The sequence below is a fragment of the Pseudophryne corroboree genome, chromosome 12 (assembly GCF_028390025.1).
Source record: "Pseudophryne corroboree isolate aPseCor3 chromosome 12, aPseCor3.hap2, whole genome shotgun sequence".
NCBI classification, from domain to species: domain Eukaryota; kingdom Metazoa; phylum Chordata; class Amphibia; order Anura; family Myobatrachidae; genus Pseudophryne; species Pseudophryne corroboree.
The window spans coordinates 171,728,023-171,749,912 of NC_086455.1; the positions used below are offsets into that span (position 1 = coordinate 171,728,023).

Below are 21,890 nucleotides of genomic sequence, written 5' to 3' on the forward strand. Positions count from 1 at the left end.
GTTTTAATATAGGAAAAAGGGTGCAGGTGCCCCATACACCATTATAATTATAACAACCGTAGTATTCAAGGTTCTTATCTGTATTCTGTGGGTGGATATTGCTGGATGCATTGTTTACTATGAGATATATATATCTACACGGATTCCTCCGAGGGTTATGTATTATCATTAAGGATTTTCCCATCTATGTCCATGAGACGTTATTACATTCTGACATCTGACATTGCTTGGTTTATAACATCCCATTCAGCCATCTATTATTGTATGCATAAATATATATGTATAGTGGTAAGAGGGTTTGTATCTCACCACAATTGCTCACATTCAGGTGGGATCAGCTCCCTCCAAGGGAGAAGAAAACACCTGCACATTCTGCAGCTGCAGTAGAGATTTATAACTCCGGATTTTGTGGATTGCCCAGATCCAGCAGGAACTCATCACTGAGGAGGAGTTTAAAACTCCCATGCACCCACTGCAGGTTGCGCTGATGCCTGTTAGAGGACAGAGAGCAGGGAACAGTTTGTAGCGCCAGGGACTGTGGACACTGGCCGTGCCAGGAAAGCAGGGCATGTGCGGCAAAAGCCACTGCAGCGGACAAACTATTCGGCACAAGGAGTGCTAAGATTTTTTATGTTTGTTTGCTTATTTTCAGTTATATACCTGTGTGACCAGGCCTAAGCCTGTGTGTGCTGTGCATGGGGTCTTATGCCAGTAAAGACACTGTTTTAACCGGAAGCAGGGGGTAGGGGACATGTAACGCAGGTTGTAGTGATGAGATTAGCCAGCAGGTGTCTTCCACCTATTTATACAGAGACGAACGATGACAACAGCTGCATTATACAGCCCTGATCAATGCTCTAGGGCTTAAAGTATTCTGATGGCTATAGATCCTATAACACAGGATACTGAAGTAAGAGGAAAGGGGAGATATGGTGAGTACCACTTGTAGATCAATAATCTAAAGTATAGTCATGGAAGCCCTATGTCATCACCCGTATCACACACATACAGTGCATGTAAGCAGCAGGTCACCTGGCTATTTTATTTCACAACTGCCCTATAAATCACTCTTTCGCATAATCCCTTTCACCCTCTGACACGTCTCCAGGATCAGAGCAGTCTTTTCCGTTGGACACATGGACAATCTCATAGAAGCTTTGTTCCAGGTCTTCAAGATTCTTCAATTGATCAGTGTTTGAGTGGTGGCTGCTCTCCTCGAAATTATCTGAATCATGGGTCCTGTCTGAGCGACTACCGATTTGATCTTCATCAGGAGTTATCTCTGACACCTGGAGACCATCACTCGGTAATACATGGTTGCTCTCTCCATGATCATCCTGCAATCCATGGCCACTACCTCCTTGGTCATCCTGATATCCATGGCCGCTACCTCCTTGGTCATCCTGAAATCCATGGTTGCTCTCGTGGAGAAGGCCAGATTCTCGTTCATCCAGACAAGACAGGGCACCAACTGGTGACTGAACTTCTCTTTCATCTTGGCCAATTAAGACCTCATTCTGTTGAATATGTCCTTCAATGAACACCGGGAGATCATTTACTGGCTCGGAGTCTTGTTTATTTCCTTTCTCATGGTCAGGGTCAATTTTGGCCAAGCTAATGAGGTCATCAATGAGGTGGGATTCAGCGTCCTTATCATCTAGGTATATTAGTAAGTCACCACTCAGCCGTTGGGCGTACTCTATATTATGTTGGGAAAGGTTGCCCTGTGACCTAGAAACTTCATTTCTAGCGCCATCCTGATGAGCAATTGGGCTGGTGAAATGTTCGTTGGCGTCTGAGAGATGGTCTATAAAAGACTGAAGATTGTTTTCGTCTTTGCGGTTTAAGTCCGCCTTGAGAGTGTCCAGTAGGCAGCGCATTTTACCCTATACAGAAACAGAATGAAACGCACATCATTTCAGCGTATGACGTGTTAGCATAGTCACAATATCGACATTCGCATTATAGGTTAGGGTTAGATATCAACATGTTACATGTCGACACTATAGACATGTTGACATGTACTGTTGACATGTACTGTTGACATAACGCATTTGACATTCTAACAGCTGACATAGGGGGTAATTCAGAGTTGATCGCAGCAGCAAATTTGTTAGCAGTTGGTCAAAACCATGTGCACTGCAGGTGGGGCAGATGTAACATGTGCAGAGAGAGTTAGATTTGAGTGGGTTGCATGGTAAACTGGCTGCTTTATTTTTACACTGCAATTTAGATTTCAGTTTGAACACACCCCACCCAAATCTAACTCTCTCTGCACATGTTACATCTGCTCTCCCCCCCCCTTCCCTGCAGTGCACATGGTTTTGACCAACTGCTAACAAATTTGCTGCTGCGATCAACTCTGAATTAGGCCCATAGTGTATGTATCTTATCTTGGTGTACGCATGTCCACGGACGTAATACTATGGGGGTAACAGGGCGCTGCTGTACGCTCCAGAGTGCGGGTGACATGGAGGGAATATTGGTGATCACACAATATTACCCTATGGGCGGTGTTTCCTCTATATTGATGACATGTGAGAGGAATACAAGAGTCACCAAATCGTACACGCCAAGAACCATTTACAATGTGGCGACCAGCGATGTGCGCTTCTAATGGTATAACAATGTATATTTGGGGGATTTTTTGGTAAATGCCAGTGTTTAATTAGAGCGGCTTGTAATACAGCACAAGGGGGATCCCAAACTCTACATTTATAGGATGCAAATCATGATGTTCCAAACTCAAGGCCTAATTCAGAGATGAATTCAAGGGGACCCGACGCTCACAGATTCCCGAATACTGGTAATCTGCAGCCGCGCAGGGCCCATTCTGCGCAATGTCGCACGTAGCTCCCCTCTGCGCTGCATGACTGACAGGTGGTGTATTTGAGGAAGTGGGGAGGCCTGCATTCCTGGAAACGGGGTGTATCGCCCTCGTTTTCTGGGAGGGGAAAGTCAAGGGTCTGCGCCCCCCCTTCCATTGGTCAGCTTACTCAGCTGGCCGTCGCAGAGCTAGGATCGCAGCTACACGCAGGAGGCGTCTATTCTACGGAGACGCCTCCTGCATGTCCCTTCTTCAAATCAGACAGTAATTGAAAGCCGTTTACAAGAAGCTTTGAATTACTGTCCATCTCTGAATCAGGCACTCGGTCCTTAGGGACACACTTACAGTGCATGTTTTCCTGATCTCCTACCTAGCGCACAGGTGTGGTCATTACTGTCTGACACATTCTCTGGAAACATAATCCACAGGTGCTATGATGCAGAGGAGATCTGGAAAACACGCTCTGTTAGGGGTGTCTGAGGAACACTGATATAAATGTCACCTTAGTCATTTAGGATACAAAGGATATAAAGGGTGGATTTCTTACCACATCTAAATGATGCTTATTTTCTTGGAGATGCCGCTCAAAGACGCGCTCCAGAACTCTAAAACGCATAGTACAGTGATTACAGAGTACAGTAAAGACTTTGTTCGTCCCCCCCCCCCCCCCCCCCCCCACATCATCCAGCCGCAACTCACCTGTCGGAGAATAGTCCGAGGGACAGAATCTCATTAGTCACAGCAGCCACAAAATTCAAGTAGGCCAGCTCCTCCTCTCTGCAATATAGACAAGTGGTGTCATCTGTCAGGTCAGTATTACATCAGCTAGAGGGGTTTACGCCGGTGTGGCTTCTGGATGGAAGGGATAGAGAGCAGCGGCCTTACCTGTGCCAGGGACGGCGAGTCTCTGCGCCACTGTCAGCTCAGGGACATGAGAAGTTGTAGCGATTGGTCCTTGTAGGGAATTCCTTATTCTTGGTGGGTGGCACTTCCTGCTCGTTAGGTTTGTGAATAGCCCTTGGAAACTGGCTATAGCTCTTACAGATCGCAGGGCTCATGGTGCACATGTGGCTGCTATAGTCTGTAGCCCTATTAGGGCGTAGGCGCTTTTGCAGTGAGTGATATTGGTTCTACAAGCACTTCTAACTGATGGGGAACGTACTGTTCATTCTAGCACCCTGCACCTTTCAAAACACGTGCAGTTCCTCTTTCCTGCCTGGGGTGTCGCTCTCTGCTCTGGTGCTTATCACCACATTCTGGTCTGTATTTTAGTGCTGAGATACAGAGCAGAGTGTTCTGAGAAGCAGCAGAGCAGAGAGCGACACCCCAGGCAGGAAAGAGGAACTGCACGTGTTTTGAAAGGTGCAGGGTGCTAGAATGAACACGAGGAACGTGTGTGTGTGTAATTTCCTAGGCCGTAAGAGAAACAGTAACACCACCAGCACCCCACCTGCCAGCGTATTCTATTAACATCTCATCACAAGTCCCTGTAATCACCAGGCATAACACGGACACTGGGGATCATACTGTACACCTAACCTAGAAAAACCGACTCCGCTAAACACTCTACAAAGAACCTGCTAGCCTAGGATAATGTACACATTGCTCCCCCTTTCTTCCCTTCCGACTGTAATAGCGGTTACATGGCACCCTGCATCCATCGCCGTATAGTGTACCTGGAAAGCCGGCGGCGCTGGCGGTCATTTGGCTTCTCAGAGACCTGGTGATGGATTTTCTCTTCTTCACTCAGATTCTCAGAGTGTTCATCCTACATTGTGGGATGGTAAACGGGTTAGCGAGGGGAGGGCAGCAATTCGCGGTGAACACTTACTGAGCTAACAGAACAATACAACAGCCATGACAGGACGGAGAACGGCCATAACTAAACAAGAACAATGATTTTATTCACATAACTGGATTTATATTTGTACTTTCTGCCATTGATGGCAATATGATAATCCGTTTCCAACATCCTGCAACAACTCACTGAAGTTACAGTAACAACTACATTTAATGTAAACTACTTATATAAAAAACAAACATTCAGTGATCTCTCCACCGCCCCCATCAAATTTTCTTGTTGCAAGCTAGTATAAAGTCACAGATACTGTGATAAAGCACTTGGAAGCAGTGACATCACTGAGAGTGCGGCCTATCCAGTCACTGGGAGCCACTGACATCACTGAGAGTGTGCCCTACCCAGTCACTAGGAGCCAGTGACATCACTGAGAGCGCAGCCTATCCAGTCACTGGGAGCCAGTGACATCAATGAGAGCACAGCCTATCCAGTCACTAGGAGCCAGTGACATCACTGAGAGCGCAGCCTATCCAGTCACTGGGAACCACTGACATCACTGAGAGTGTGGCCTACCCAGTCACTAGGAACCAGTGACATCACTGAGAGCGCAGCCTACCCAGTCACTAGGAGCCAGTGACATCACTGAGAGCGCAGCCTATCCAGTCACTAGGAGCCAGTGACATCAATGAGAGCACATTCTATCCAGTCACTAGGAGCCAGTGACATCACTGAGAGCGCAGCCTATCCAGTCACTAGGAGCCAGTGACATCACTGAGAGTGCAGCCAATCCAGTCACTAGGAGCCAGTGACATCACTGAAAACCCAGCCTATTAAATAACTATGGTTATGAGTTAAGCATACAAATTGACTATAGCAGTGTTTCTGATACTCGGTCCTTAAGGAGCAGTAACGGGTCATGTTTCCAGGTCACCTGCCGAACTTTAAAATGTGACAGTTGGTGACATACAGTGCACCTGCCGGGAGATCTGCAAAACATGACCTGTTAGTGCTCCTTGGGGCCCGAGTTTTGGAACCACTGTTCTAGACAATCTCTTTAAGTTCTCCTCATATTGTATATATACTGTGTATTTAAAGTAGCAAGAACCCATTTTTTCTTCTAAAAAAACAAACAGTTTGGAAGATCAAAAGTGTAAACAAAAGTTCATGGAAACCGGACATTAATTTTAGAACTTTGTCAGCTGTGCAAAGGAACACAATTTCCTCTTAGATACCGGGAAGTATAACAGATATTAGCAAAAGTATCCGTAATCTATTTTCAGTTTTGTTGTGAAATTTGCAGAGTATAATTAGTGACAGTAAGAAAGTTATTCGAGAGCATTAAATAACTACTGAATGGCGCCACCTACTGGATCTGCAGGTAAAGCTTCGCTTTCTGTTACATGTCCTCTGTCTGATAGGGGCTGTTCCTCTTGTGCTTGATCCCTCTGCCGAGAGCTGTGGGTGAAATGCGCATGTCAGCTGGGTGGTATAATACACTGAATATAGAGCCCGATTCATGTTTGTAAGTAAAGCAAAACAGCAAGCAACTGGGCAAAACCATGCTGCACTGCAGGTGGGGAAGATGTAACATGTGCATGAAGCCTAATACATAACATACTGAAGCTGTAGGAAGTTACAGAATGAAGAGAGTGGAGGAAACGTGTAAGACTGTGAAATTGTGCACAATATTAAACCTATTTTAGCCACAAACATTTGTTACCGGCTCATATCAGCCCAGGCCTCGTCCTCAGCCCCGCTCTCCCTCCTCTTCCTCCTGGGTGGTGTGTAGTAGCGGCACTGAGCAATGACCGACTTGGCCGGCGTCCTCAGGGTGCGCGGCGTGTGGGGTTGCTGCTTGTTGGAGAAGTAATGCGAGTGTTTCTCTAACAGGTCCCCGCTGTAGGTCTTCTTCAGGCTGTCCCGGAACTGGCAGGAGGCGCTGCTGCTCCACCCAGGGGAGTCCGAGAAGCCGCAACGCGTTCTAGCAGACATTCTGGAGAACGTTAATTTCCTGCTGTGCGGCTCGGCGGTTCCCTCTGGTGATCGCAAGGGACTCGGAGAGGAGATGTAGGAGCCTGCAGAGGATACGGCTCTGCGGTCTGAATACAGGGATTGGCGCGCCATATTAGTATATCCATCATACGTATCCTGCAATAAAAACATTGCAGGCAGCATGAGATGCGGGTCACCTTCAGGTAACTTTAACCTTGTCTAGTACACGGTTTACGTCAACTTTTGCTAGATACAATTGGTCATTTGTACAACCTGTGATTTCCGGCAGTACAGTTTTTCAGTAAATCTTCCAATTCCACCAGATGACACCAAGACGGAGGAAAGCGATTAGTAGGAGCACGCTATTTTGTGCAATTGCTGCAATTTCTCTGCACATGAACAACATGTACACTCTGTCCTCCGCCTACCAACAAAGCGCTTCTACTTACCGGGTTTTTCTAATAAACAGGAGAAGAATTTGGCTGCTCAGATTTCTTTCTACACAAAACACTTAGCAGAAATTACCGAAGGATCGAGCTGCAAGAATGGGGACGCAAAACATTTTAAGCGGACGTCTGTAGCAGAAGCCGGCTGCTGGGAAATTGCCAGGCAGTGCGGGAATTACAGACATTACAGGTTATATAGCTCTAAGCTGGCGTATACGTTACACTGTACATGTCCAGGGGACACAACCTGGATCATACTAATAAAAACCTTTGCTTTAACGCCCCATGTAAGAGACAGGGGTCTGTTTACTGCAGTGCAATGTGGCAAATCCATGCCTGGTAATATGGATGGAGACTAAAAAGCCTATTTATCAAGCTCGCTCTTTATAAAAGTACCCAGAAACTACAGTATGTGTCCCCGCTATGAACTAGTACCCAAATGAAGGAAATTTCACATTTTTTTTTATTTTTTAAATAGCATTTAGGTGAAGGAAAAAAAGTTGTACTGTAAATCACTACTAATTAGAACAATTTAAATACCGAATCAGTGACTGCGAAGAAATATGGCAATGATCAGTGAACAACCAACTTCTTGGGTACGGAGGGCTACATTTTTGCGGACTAACTTTCTAAAGGACTGAGTATTGTGAAAAAGCAGTGGTATTTGTGGTATGGTGCAGTGGGCAAACAACACATGCCTGGCACAGTGAAGGAAAATGCCATGTTTGGTAAGGGCACAGAGACTGCTTTGTCATCGTGCTATGCAGCCTCCTCCGGCCGAGAGAGTAACAGCTCTGGGTCCATGCAGCCGAGTCCTGGGATACCCTAATGACCCCCAAAAGCAGCCCCCCATTGGTGACTGCTGGCCCGCTGCAGCAAGCAATGAAATGTATTGGATGGATGGCGCAGTGACACTGTCCGTGTCTTGGCAGCTGGCAGGATGCAACCCATACGTTCATCAATGCCAAATCAAAACATCGATCTCCGAGTTCTGGTTCTGGAAAATATTTAGGACTCTGAGAATCAGTAGAAAATTCTAATTCACATCTAGCAAAAACTGAAAAAACTCGGGAGAACCCCGATTGGATAATTGCACAGATCTTAAAGCCATAAAAAAGTCTCTTTTTTGCAATTCCTACACAATGGAAAGACTGTGATCGTCTCAAAAATAGACGCCCTTGTAACAGGTTGCCACGGAAACATGAATTATTCTGACAGACTGAATATTAGGGACCCCGCTGCTTGAGCGTTACCGGCTCACGATGTGCTCGCTCCACCGGCTGCGCTGGGAACGACGCATTATCTTACATGTTAGTAAACTGGTCCCAGATCTCACAGCTCAGCGGGATTTCTTCAAAAGGGGGGGAAAAAATAAATAAATAAGTTGCCAACTTGAGTAACACAGAAAAACTGCTCTTTATCAGCCATCTGCGTCCTATTGTTTTATGTCGTTTCAGTTACATTAATTACTAGCGCCAGTTTATATATAGCTACTGTGATGCTTCCTGCCCTGAGAGCACCTTAGTTCTAATACATAAATATGATTATATAATAAGAATTTACTTACCGATAATTCTATTTCTCATAGTCCGTAGTGGATGCTGGGGACTCCGTCAGGACCATGGGGAATAGCGGGCTCCGCAGGAGACAGGGCACATCTAAAAAAGCTTTTAGGTCACATGGTGCGTACTGGCTCCTCCCCCTATGACCCTCCTCCAAGCCTCAGTTAGGTACTGTGCCCGGACGAGCGTACACAATAAGGAAGGATCTTGAATCCCGGGTAAGACTCATACCAGCCACACTAATCACACCGTACAACTGGTGATCTGAACCCAGTTAACAGTATGATAACAAAACGAAGTAGCCTCTGAAAAGATGGCTCACAACAACAGTAATAACCCGATTTTGTAACAATAACTATGTACAAGCATTGCAGACAATCCGCACTTGGGATGGGCGCCCAGCATCCACTACGGACTATGAGAAATAGAATTATCGGTAAGTAAATTCTTATTTTCTCTAACGTCCTAGTGGATGCTGGGGACTCCGTCAGGACCATGGGGATTATACCAAAGCTCCCAAACGGGCGGGAGAGTGCGGATGACTCTGCAGCACCGAATGAGAGAACTCCAGGTCCTCTTTAGCCAGAGTATCAAATTTGTAAAATTTTACAAACGTGTTCTCCCCTGACCACGTAGCTGCTCGGCAAAGTTGTAATGCCGAGACTCCTCGGGCAGCCGCCCAAGATGAGCCCACCTTCCTTGTGGAGTGGGCCTTTACAGATTTAGGCTGTGGCACGCCTGCCACAGAATGTGCAAGTTGGATTGTGCTACAGATCCAACGTGCAATCGTCTGTTTAGACGCAGGAGCACCCATCTTGTTGGGTGCATACAATGTAAACAACGAGTCAGTTTTTCTGACTCCAGCTGTCCTTGAAATATATATTTTTAATGCTCTGACAACGTCCAGTAACTTGGAGTCCTCCAAGTCGCTAGTAGCCGCAGGCACCACAATAGGCTGGTTTAAGTGAAATGCCGAAACCACCTTAGGGAGAAATTGAGGACGTGTCCTCAATTCTGCCCTGTCCGAATGGAATATCAGATATGGGCTCTTGTATGACAAAGCTGCCAACTCTGAAACTCTCCTGGCAGAAGCCAGGGCCAACAGCATGGTTACCTTCCATGTAAGGTATTTTAATTCTACCGATTTTAACGGCTCAAACCAATGAGATTTGAGAAAATTTAGAACCACGTTCAAATCCCACGGTGCCACTGGAGGCACTATTGGGGGTTGTATATGTAGTACACCTTTGACAAAAGTTTGTACTTCAGGCACTGACGCCAATTCCTTCTGGAAGAAAATTGATAAGGCCGAAATTTGAACTTTAATGGACCCCAATTTGAGGCCCATAGACAATCCTGCTTGCAGGAAATGTAAGAATCGACCCAATTGAAATTCTTCCGTTGGAGCCTTCTTGGCTTCACACCACGCAACATATTTTCTCCAAATGCGGTGATAATGTTGTGCGGTCACTTCCTTCCTAGCCTTAATCAAGGTAGGAATAACTTCCTCTGGAATGCCCTTTTCTTTTAGAATCCGGCGTTCAACCGCCATGCCGTCAAACGCAGACGCGGTAAGTCTTGGAAAATACAAGGTCCCTGCTGAAGCAGATCCCTTCTTAGAGGTAGAGGCCACGGATCCTCCGTGAGCATCTCTTGAAGTTCCGGATACCAAGTTCTCCTTGGCCAGTCCGGAGCCACCAGTATCGTTCTTACTCCTCTTTTCCGTATAATTCTCAGTACCTTTGGTATGAGCGGCAGAGGAGGGAACACATACACTGATTGGTACACCCACGGTGTTACCAGAGCGTCCACAGCTATTGCCTGAGGGTCTCTTGACCTGGCGCAATACCTGTCCAATTTTTTGTTGAGGCGAGACGCCATCATGTCTACCTTTGGTTTTTCCCAACGGTTCACAATCATGTGGAAAACTTCTGGATGAAGTCCCCACTCTCCCGGGTGAAGGTCGTGTCTGCTGAGGAAATCTGCTTCCCAGTTGTCCACTCCCGGGATGAACACTGCTGACAGTGCTATGACATGATTCTCCGCCCAGCGCAGAATCCTTGCCGCTTCTGCCATTGCACTCCTGCTTCTCGTGCCGCCTTGTCGGTTCACGTGGGCGACTGCCGTGATGTTGTCGGACTGGATCAACACCGGCTGACCCTGAAGCAGCGGTTTTGCCAGACTTAGAGCATTGTAGATCGCTCTTAGCTCCAGTATATTTATGTGAAGAGACGTCTCCAGGTTTGACCACACGCCCTGGAAGTTTCTTCCCTTTGTGACTGCTCCCCAACCTCGTAGGCTGGCATCCGTAGTCACCAGGACCCAGTCCTGTATGCCGAATCTGCGGCCCACTAACAGATGGGCAGTCTGCAGCCACCACAGGAGAGACAACCTTGTTCTTGGTGACAGTGCTATCCGCTGATGCATGTGCAGATGCGATCCGGACCATTTGTCCAGCAGATCCCACTGAAATGTCCGTGCATGGAATCTGCCGAATGGAATCGCTTCGTACGAAGCCACCATCTTTCCCAGGACTCTTGTGCATTGATGTACTGACACCGTTCCTGGTTTTAGGAGGTTCCTGACAAGTTCGGATAACTCCCTTGCTTTCTCCTCCGGGAGAAACACCTTTTTCTGAACCGTGTCCAGAATCATTCCCAGGAACAGCAGACGAGTTGTCGGGGTCAATTGAGATTTTGGAAGATTCAGAATCCACCCGTGTTGCTGAAGCACTACCTGGGTTAGTGCTACACCGACTTCCAGCTGTTCTCTGGACTTTGCCCTTATCAGGAGATCGTCCAAGTAAGGGATAATTAATACGCCTTTTCTTCGTAGAAGAACCATCATTTCGGTCATTACCTTGGTAAAGACCCGAGGGGCCGTGGACAAACCAAACGGCATCGTTTGAAACTGATAATGACAGTCTTGTATCACGAACCTGAGATACCCTTGGTGTGAGGGGTAAATTGGGACATGCAGATAAGCATCCTTTATGTCCAGGGACACCATGAAGTCCCCTTCTTCCAGATTCGCTATCACTGCTCTGAGTGACTCCATCTTGAACTTGAATTTCTGTATGTACAGGTTCAAGGATTTCAGATTTAGAATAGGTCTTACCGAACCGTCCGGCTTCGGTACCACAAATAGTGTGGAATAATACCCCTTTCCCTGTTGTAGGAGGGGTACCTTGACTATCACCTGCTGAGAATACAGCTTGTGAATGGCTTCCAAAACCGACGTCCTTTCTGAGGGAGACGTTGGTAAAGCAGACTTTAGGAACCGGCGAGGGGGAAACCTTTCGAACTCCAGCATGTAACCCTGAGATATTATCTGCAGGACCCACGGGTCCACTTGTGAGTGAGCCCATTGATTGCTGAAAATCTTGAGTCGACCCCCCACCGTTCCTGGGTCCGCTTGTAAAGCCCCAGCGTCATGCTGATGGCTTTGTAGAAGCCGGGGCGGGCTTCTGTTCCTGGGCAGGGGCTGCGTGCTGCCCTTTCTTACCCTTTCCTCTGCCTCTCGGCAGATAAGACTGTCCTTTTGGTCGCTTTTTATAGGAGCGAAAGGACTGCGGCTGAAAAGACGGTGTCTTTTTCTGTTGTGAAGGGGTCTGAGGTAAAAAGGTGGATTTGCCGGCAGTTGCCGTGGTCACCAGGTCCGAAAGACCGACCCCAAACAATTCTTCTCCTTTATATGGCAATACTTCCATATGCCTCTTGGAATCCGCATCACCTGACCACTGTCGCGTCCATAAACTTCTTCTAGCAGATATGGACATCGCGTTTACTCTTGATGCTAGAGTACAAACATCCCTCTGAGCATCTCGCATATAAAGAAAAGCATCCTTTAATTGCTCTAGAGTCAATAAAATACTGTCCCTATCCAGGGTCTCAATATTTTCAGTCAGAGAATCCAACCACACTACCCCAGCACTGCACATCCAGGCTGAGGCTATTGCCGGTCGCAGTATAACACCCGTATGTGTGTATATACTCTTCAGTGTAGTTTCCAGCCTCCTATCTGCTGGATCCTTGAGGGCGGCCGTATCAGGAGACGGCAACGCCACTTGCTTTGATAAACGTGTGAGCGCCTTATCCACCTTAGGGGGTGTTTCCCAGCGCGCCCTAACCTCTGGTGGGAAAGGGTATAATGCCAACAACTTCTTTGAAATTAGCATTTTTCTATCGGGGGTAACCCACGCTTCATCACACACATCATTCAATTCCTCTGATTCTGGGAAAAATACAGGTAGTTTTTTCACCCCCCACATAATACCCCTTTTTGAGGTACCAGCAGTATCAGAGATCTGCAAAGCCTCCTTCATTGCCGTGATCATATAACGTGTGGCCCTATTGGAAAATACGTTTGTTTCTTCACCGTCGACACTAGATTCATCTGTGTCGGTACCCGTGTCGACTGACTGAGGTAAAGGACGTTTTACAGCCCCTGACGGTGTCTGAGACGCCTGAACCGGTACTAACTGGTTTGCCGGGCGTCTTATTTCGTCAACTGACTTTTGCAGTGTGCTGACATTATCACGTAATTCCATAACTAAAGCCATCCATTCCGGTGTCGACTCCCTAGGGGGTGACATTACCATCATCGGCAATTGCTCTGCCTCCACACCAACATCGTCCTCATACATGTCGACACACACGTACCGACACACAGCAGCCACACAGGGAATGCTCTAATCGAAGACAGGACCCCTTAGCCCTTTGGGGAGACAGAGGGAGAGTTTGCCAGCACACACCAAAAGCGCTATAAATGTATAAAAACAACCCTAGAAGGTGTTGTTTACTATATATGCGCTCTTAATATATAAATATCGCCAATTTATGCCCCCCTTCTCTTTGTTACCCTGTTTCTGTAGTGCAGTGCAGGGGAGAGTCCTGGGAGCCGTCCTGACCAGCGGAGCTGAGCAGGAAAATGGCGCTGAGTGCTGAGGAGAATAAGCTCCGCCCCTTTTTCGGCGGGATTTTTCTCCCGGTTTTTAAGAAACTGGCCTGGGTCAAAATACATACATATAGCCTTAATGGGTATATGTGATGTATTTCTTTTGCCACTAAAGGTAATTATATTGCTGCCCAGGGCGCCCCCAGCAGCGCCCTGCACCCTCCGTGACTGAGTCAGTGAGCCGTGTGACAACAATGGCGCACAGCTGCAGTGCTGTGCGCTACCTTCATGAAGACTGTGGAGTCTTCTGCCGCCTGTTTTCCGGACCTCCGTTCTGCCGTCTCTTCAGCGTCTGTAAGGGGGATCGGCGGCGCGGCTCCGGGACGAACCCCAGGCTGACCTGTGTTCCGACTCCCTCTGGAGCTAAGTGTCCAGTAGCCTAAGACTCCAATCCATCCTGCACGCAGGTGAGTTGGAAATCTCTCCCCTAAGTCCCTCGATGCAGTGATCCTGTTGCCAGCAGGAATCACTGAGATTGAAACCTAAAAAAAAACTTTTCTAAACAGCTCTTTAAGAGAGCCACCTAGATTGCACCCTCTCGGACGGGCACAAAAACCTAACTGAGGCTTGGAGGAGGGTCATAGGGGGAGGAGCCAGTACGCACCATGTGACCTAAAAGCTTTTTTAGATGTGCCCTGTCTCCTGCGGAGCCCGCTATTCCCCATGGTCCTGACGGAGTCCCCAGCATCCACTAGGACGTTAGAGAAATATATATATATATATATATATATATATATATATATATACACACGTAAAGATGTATGTACATACATATGGAACAATAGAGAGCAACAGGCGCCTCCTAGTGGGTATAACTTATTTGTTATCTGTGATCTTTCAGGTGGAGCAAATCTCAGATACTGGGTGTATTTCCCAGTGTCAGTAATTTATTACACTAGGAGGCGCTGTTGCTCTCATTTGTTTCAGAAATATCCTCTACACTATGGGGGTGATTCAGACCTGATCGTAGATGCGCTAAATTTAGCATACCTACGATCAGCTTCCCTGACATGTGGGTGGACGCCCAGGGTAGTCTGCCCCGCACATCAGGCCCCGCCCCCGCGCACGAGTACATACAGTAAGCATTGCACAGCGGTGATGCTTTTGTACTGGATGCGTAGCTCCCAGTCAGCACAGCTCCTGCGCGCTGGCAGGGAGATACCCGTCGCAGCCCAGGTCGCCTGCGTTGCCCGGACTGCGCCCCCTAAACGCCGCCGGCCCGCACCCTCCTGCCCAGCGAACACCTCAGGCAGAGGCGATCGCAGGGCTGAGACAGCCGTCGGCTGTCTGGCATGCGCCGGCGCACTTCGGCACCAGCGCATGCACAGTTCACGCCTGATCGCTGCTGTGTGAACACACACACAGCACCGATCAGGTCTGAATTAGCCCCTATGTCAGGCATGTCCAAACTGCGGCCCTCCAGCTGTTGTGAAACTACATATCCCAGCATGCCCTGATACAGTTTTGCCTTCAGAGAATGCTAAAGCTGTGTCAGGGCATGCTGGGATGTGTAGTTTCTCAACAGCTGGAGGGCCGCAGTTTGGACATGCCTGCCCTATGTGAAACATAGGATTCTGCTAAACGGCGGCCACCTGAAGTTCAGGGGGCATTTCAGAAGAGGGATTCACTTCTGCTTTACAGACCTTTTCCTTTGACATTGGAATCCATTACGTAACTTGGCACCTCTGCTATTATCGGGCTACAACATACTATATACATATGGGTTGGGTATGTGATGCAGACGGTCAGCTTACCGACGGGAATAGCTCCTGTAAGTTGCCATGCCGACTGTCGGCGTTTCTTGCGGTCGGTATTCTGGCGCCGATATGTGTATATGTATATATATATATATATATACACACATATACACACACACATAATGTAGTACTGTGTAGATAGTGTACCCCATGCCTTCTGGATAATGGTACACAATTCCCTAATATTTGTTAGCGGTGGAACCTTGCCATTGGTGGCATACTGAACTGTTCTACTGTGTTCACATGTGAGGAACAAGGGGCCAACTCTTGATGCCAAACAGAGAGGAACGCACCTCCAGCCATTATCCGGTGGCTACGGACCTATCCCCTGGCACAATGTCCTGCTGAAGGCGCCCGCTCCTGACTTTAACTGCCCCTTGTTTTGTTCAATGTTCTCCACACGCAAAATCGTTCATCTGTCAGATAGAATTGGAACCTAAACTCATCAAAGCTTGCTACGTGTTTCCCGTCATCTTGCACCTAGTGGCGGGGTTCACAAGCCCAGGTGATGTGCATTTGGGTCAGCAATGTGAGCTGTCGGCTCCTGTACCCCAGAGCTGAAGCGGTCCAGGAAGATGGATACCAGATGTGTTCATACACATTCTCCCCCGTAAGACATGCACAGCCATTCGCTGGCCTTCTCAGTTCCTGGCCTCAAATGCAAAACCTCAGACGTCATCTTGTAATACAGTAAAATACAGAGGCACGCTTGGTCAAGCAGCGGATAAAGGAGAATGAGGATTTGTTCAGCAGGTGTCAATGTTGTGGGGGCAGGACCGGTGGGTTTTGGTTTGAACCCAGCCCAGGGCCGATGGGAGTTTGAATCTGCAACTAAACCGTGGTTTACACAAAGTTGTACTGAATCACAGAGAGGCGCCACGTACTTAACGCTAACAGACACATCTGTAGAGACTATAGCCTGACTGAGTCAAGTGCTGCTGAAAAGGTCAGTGGGGCGTGGCTCATTAGATCTACAAGCAAAAGGTCTACAGTCAAAATGCCGACCCCACAAGGTCGAAACGGAAAAGGTCGATAAGGTTAAACAGTCGATAGGGTCATTAGGTCGATATGCAAAAGATAGACAGTAAAAAAGGTTGACATGACAAAAGGTTGACACCAAAAAAGTCAACACATTTTTAATGTTGTTTGGTGTCATTTTCGCCATCACAGCACGTGGAACCCCAATTAGTGATCTGCGTCCTCTCGCCATGCTGCGGGCAAAGGTGCTTCGCTCCCCTACCACTGCGCTCGGCACAGGTTACTATTCCCAATCATAGTCCACGTGGATGGAAAAGTATGAAAAAGTTGACTAAAATGCTGAAAACCCCCCAAAACTGTGTTGACCACTTTGTCCCTATTGACCATAAGCAGTGTCAACCTATTAACGTATGTTGACCATTAGTGGTCGACTTAATGACTGTTGAGTTTTTCATTATCAACCTACTGTATAGTCCGGATACCAGTTAGATACTTTGCTGATTGATGTGTACCCAACAGCCCACACTCTAAAACACTTTAATGATTGACATTAAACATTGGCTAGCAAATAATGTGAGGATGGTCCTCTAGTAATCAGTGTCAGTGGCCACACTCTGTGCTTAGTGTTACCAAGTCATTTATCTTATGCAATGTGCAGCCGTTACTATCTGTCTCTGTCTTATTGGTGACCCCCGTTGGCACCAGTGGCAGTCTATGCAATGAGGTGTCAGGAAACTCATTCCTGCAGTGTAGATAACAGTCAGATTAAAGGGAAAAAACTCACGTGTTCATCTTTATAAGCGCTACAGTTACTAACATGATGCTACAATGAGTAACGGGCTGACAGGTGCAGCTCTGTCTAGAAATTAGGCTTTTTTATTCTTTAAGCCAGGGGTTCCCAAACTCTATACTCAAGGCACCCTAACTGTCCAGGTTGTACGGATAGCCAGGCGTGGGCACAAGTGGCTTAATTAGTGCTTCAATCAATCTGATTTAACCATCTGTGCTCAGCTATGGATATCCTGTACATCTGGACTGCTCCAGTGCCTTGAAGACCAGGGGCCTAATTCAGAGTTGATCGCAGCAGCAAATTTGTTAGCTAATGGGCAAAACCATGTGCACTGCAGGTGGGGCAGATATAACATGTGCAGAGAGAGTTAGATTTGGGTGGGTTATATTGTTTCTGTGCAGGGTAAATACTGGCTGCTTTATTTTTACACTGCAATTTAGATTGCAGATTGAACTCACCACACCCAAATCTAAGTCTCTCTGCACATGTTACATCTGCCCCCCCTGCAGTGCACATGGTTTTACCCATTAGCTAACAAATTTGCTGCTGCGATCAGGTCTGAATTAGGCCACAAGTTTGGGAAACACTGCCCTAGGCATAAATCCCTCAGATTACACGTCAATATAGGTTCTGTGTTCTTTATAATACCCCTTTCACACTGCCAATGCCGGCTCCCACCCGGGAATTGAAAACGAGTCCTTCCTGGGTGGGATCCGGCATTGGACGCTGCCGCTGGCTCCCCGACCCGGCAATATGCCGGGTGGGTTGCCACAGCGGCGGGGAGCGGAGCCTGCAGCGGAGGTGGAGGCAGCGCTTGGAGATGAGATCATCTTTACGCCGCCTCCCCCTGCTGTAGTAAACTGTAGTTTACGCAGCCACTGACCCGGTATTCAACCCGGGTATAACACTGCTTTATTCCCGGGTTGAATTGCTGGGTCAGGCGACCCGCGATTTCGGCTATGCCCCTTTCACACCGCAATATGCCGGGTCGATACCGAGTTATTTGTGCGGTGTGAAAGGGGTATTAAAAAGCAGTAGCCATATAACTCTTCCCTACAGAGAAAGTATACAAAGGGAACACAGAAATAAAAGGGGTAAGTGACTTTATGGTAAAGGAATAACAAAACTCGCTGTTTATACAATTGCTGCTGTTGGGCTGCACATCTCATTTCCAATCACAATTACTACTCCCCCCCTCCAAAAGAAAAACAAACAAACATTTATGTTAATTGATAATAAATGTGATGAATGTGTCTGAATCATTTGTTCAACACCAAACCCTGTAGGGTGCAGAGGAGAATGTCAGTCGTACCCTGCGGAAGCAATTTATAGTATAAAGGGTCAGTGACAGATCGTAGTTTTCATTATCCATGGACGCTAACTAGCGCTTATACAGGGGGGTGTCTGTGCCTGTAATAACACTTCATACTGTATGTGGGGCGATAGACACCAAACAGAAACCACCGGTCATCCTTGCACCCTGTGGGTGAGAGCACAGGCCTCTGTCACTGTGTTCCGGGCTCTGTGCGCTGGCAGCAGTACAAGACCCTTCCACATATTCAGGTGGGCACAGCCTCAGCTCTCGTTCCGTAAGGGAAAGTGCCATGGTCCAAATTACGAAGGGCTCATTGTAATCCTCTGCACTGGTTCTCGGATGGATTACGATGGTACTTATTACTACAGAACCTGGAGTGACCAGTCATGGCTGCTGAAACCATCGCTATATACCGGAGTAACGCCAACGGTTGTTATACTGGCAGATTCTCACCTTTCCACGTACTATGGCATCCTTTCCACTTGCTCTAGAATTAAGGCGGGAGAAGGACCCATAACGTAAAGACTCCTTCTCCAACCGGGCCACCTCTCTGTTCATTTTCTCCCTTCTCTGCTGGTCGCTGTCTGGAGGAAACACAGGAGACGTTAGCAGAACACAGGGGACTTGATGCTTTGTTATTACACAACTTCGTAATAACCAGTCCTTAAGAAACTGGATATATAGACATTTAGGGGAAGGCGAGAGGGACACGGACAGGGACTATGGGAATTCATACAAGAGACAGAGATGTAGGATAGAGAAAAATGGCGGAATGTCTACCACAAGACACATCCCAATAATAGGCTTCAGCCATTATAATGACACATTTATTACACAGCCCCAGTAACAAAACAGCGTCTGAGATGAACCAAGATTTCCTGAAGTGTTGAATACAGACGGACACACAAAATATCCTTCACAAACCAAACAAGTATGTAAAAGAAAATAGAAGCAGTGCGCTGTCAAAGAGCTGCTGGTGCAGGGGGTGGTAATTCCCCAAAATGGTATAGACAAATAAAATATAGTAATCACCAGCGCTAAGTTGTAGCTGGTATACTGAGATATTTAGAGGACATCCCATATAACAACAGCTGGGGTCACCTACGATGGGCAGGAAACAAAATGGATGCTTCTAGGTCATCGACTGTATGCTGTTTATGTCAGAATGGGGGCTTTGCGCATATAATTCAGATAAGCAAAGGGTGGATTGGGATGGGCCACTGATATTACCAAGCAGGTGACTTGTGGGAACCTGGTATAACGTAACAATTAGAGCACACCAGCTTTTTGCTTACTAATAAAGTAGACCCTGCGGGTGCATTCAGACTGAAAAGCAGGGCCGGATGGTAATAGCCATGTGCAGCGCGGTCAGAGTAAAACCGCCAGTCATGCCACGGCTTGGGAAGTTGCAGTACTGGGAGGGGTGGGCTATGAGAGCATTTCACACTACGGAGAAATCAGTGTAAATCTATAAGGGTTGGACCTATGCACGCATTCCACCACCAGATGCAGGAGAGCCACAGCGGTTCTGCCAGCTACATATTATCTGCTAGTAAGTAGACACGTGGGCTACCTGGCATCAGTGCCGAGGCCATGAAACAATGTTTGTAAAAAGATTGCCCAAATTAAATTATATTTTGTCCAGGTATTCCATTTTCGCCTTTCCATGAAAAGAAGACATTACAGTTCTCATTGCATATCGGACATGAGAAATGTGATGGCGACCCCATTCAGAACCCTACCATTGACTACTCCTGACCTTGGACAAGTAACTTTGTCTTCCACTTCCCAAGAATGCAGCTGTTCAGTCACTAGGAACCAGTGACATCACTGAGAGTGCAGCCTATCCAGTCACTAGGAGCCAGTGACATCACTGAGAGTGCAGCCTATCCAGTCACTAGGAGCCAGTGACATCACTGAGAGTGCAGCCTATCCAGTCACTAGGAGCCAGTGACATCGCTGAGAGTGCAGCCTATCCAGTCATTAGGAACCAGTGACATCGCTGAGAGTGCAGCCTATCCAGTCATTAGGAACCAGTGACATCGCTGAGAGTGCAGCCTATCCAGTCACTAGGAGCCAGTGACATCACTGAGAGCGCGGCCTATCCAATCACTAGGAGCCAGTGACATCACTGAGAGCGCAGCCTATCCAGTCACTAGGAGCCAGTGACATCACTGAGAGTGCAGCCTATCCAGTCACTAGGAACCAGTGACATCACTGAGAGTGCAGCCTATCCAGTCACTAGGAGCCAGTGACATCACTGAGAGCGCAGCCTATCCAATCACTAGGAGCCAGTGACATCACTGAGAGCGCAGCCTATCCAGTCACTAGGAGCCAGTGACATCACTGAGAGTGCAGCCTATCCAGTCACTAGGAACCAGTGACATCACTGAGAGTGCAGCCTATCCAGTCACTAGGAGCCAGTGACATCACTGAGAGTGCAGCCTATCCAGTCACTAGGAACCAGTGACATCACTGAGAATGCAGCCTATCCAGTCACTAGGAGCCAGTGACATCACTGAGAGTGCAGCCTATCCAGTCATTAGGAACCAGTGACATCACTGAGAATGCGGCCAATCTGGTCACTAGGAACTAGTGACATCACAGGCAGTTTGGAAAGTGTTTAATATTATAACATACAAATAAACTCACAGAATAACAAGAACGTCCATTATTGTGTATGATTATGGTGGCTGTATTAATATAATTTATATTTGAGTGCAGTGCGAATACTCAGCGTTATCCCAATATTCTGAGTATTAAATGAATCCGCAGTGGGTACAGTGCGGTCACTGGATGAGAAGTGTGGAATACAGGGGCTTGGTAACGAATACTGAAGACAAACCATGGACCTCACATTGTCCAAGCACCATAAAATTCTGTCTGTATTTCTGTACTTTCCTCGTAGATTCTGGTTTATGATGTGATTTGATATTTACAGCAGATTATTTCTATTATAGCGTTATCGTTGCACAATCTAAGACACACAATGACGGCTCCCAGTCAGCAAATGTGGTTTCCTCCCTCCTTATATAGATCCGGCTAACCAGGCCTGATAGTACAGTATGCGGACTCGCTGCACAGTCTCTCAGCGCCCGTGGTTACAGACCCGCGTTACCGCGCAGATCTCCATACATCGTTATGTGCTGTACGTCATGGTGCATGTGAGATATACCTACATTTAATACTTTTGATCATACTCTTCGGAACAGAACAGTCGACAGCAGCTAGAACAGACAGAGATAATAGTTGGTGAGTGTGGAGCTTTATACATCATATAACTCTAGTACTGACCTACGCGTATGCTGTGCTGACACGGTACAGTCACGCTTCCGGTCAGTGGGGGTCATTCCGAGTTGATCGCTAGCTGCCGTTGTTCGCTGCGTAGCGATCAGTGAAAAAAACGGCTAATCTGCGCCTGCGTATGCTCCGCAATGCGCACGCGCGTCGTACGGGTACAAAGTCCATT

General features: G+C 47.4%; 1 protein-coding gene across 2 annotated transcripts in view; it reads right to left on the reverse strand.

Annotated features, from left to right (window-relative positions):
* Positions 1 to 985: 985 nt before the first annotated feature.
* SPATA7 (spermatogenesis associated 7) overlaps positions 986 to 21,890 on the reverse strand; it is a 36,649-nt gene continuing 15,744 nt past the window's right edge. For both annotated transcript variants that reach the window (XM_063948555.1, XM_063948554.1), the window contains 8 exons: positions 21,601 to 21,648; positions 18,875 to 19,005; positions 6,346 to 6,773; positions 5,993 to 6,080; positions 4,504 to 4,595; positions 3,527 to 3,604; positions 3,375 to 3,432; positions 986 to 1,886 (listed from right to left, as the gene is read on the reverse strand). In XM_063948555.1, the coding sequence (XP_063804625.1) occupies positions 1,065 to 1,886; positions 3,375 to 3,432; positions 3,527 to 3,604; positions 4,504 to 4,595; positions 5,993 to 6,080; positions 6,346 to 6,773; positions 18,875 to 19,005; positions 21,601 to 21,648 (1,745 nt within the window). In that variant the 3' untranslated portion in view covers positions 986 to 1,064. The remainder of the gene's footprint in view (positions 1,887 to 3,374; positions 3,433 to 3,526; positions 3,605 to 4,503; positions 4,596 to 5,992; positions 6,081 to 6,345; positions 6,774 to 18,874; positions 19,006 to 21,600; positions 21,649 to 21,890) is intronic.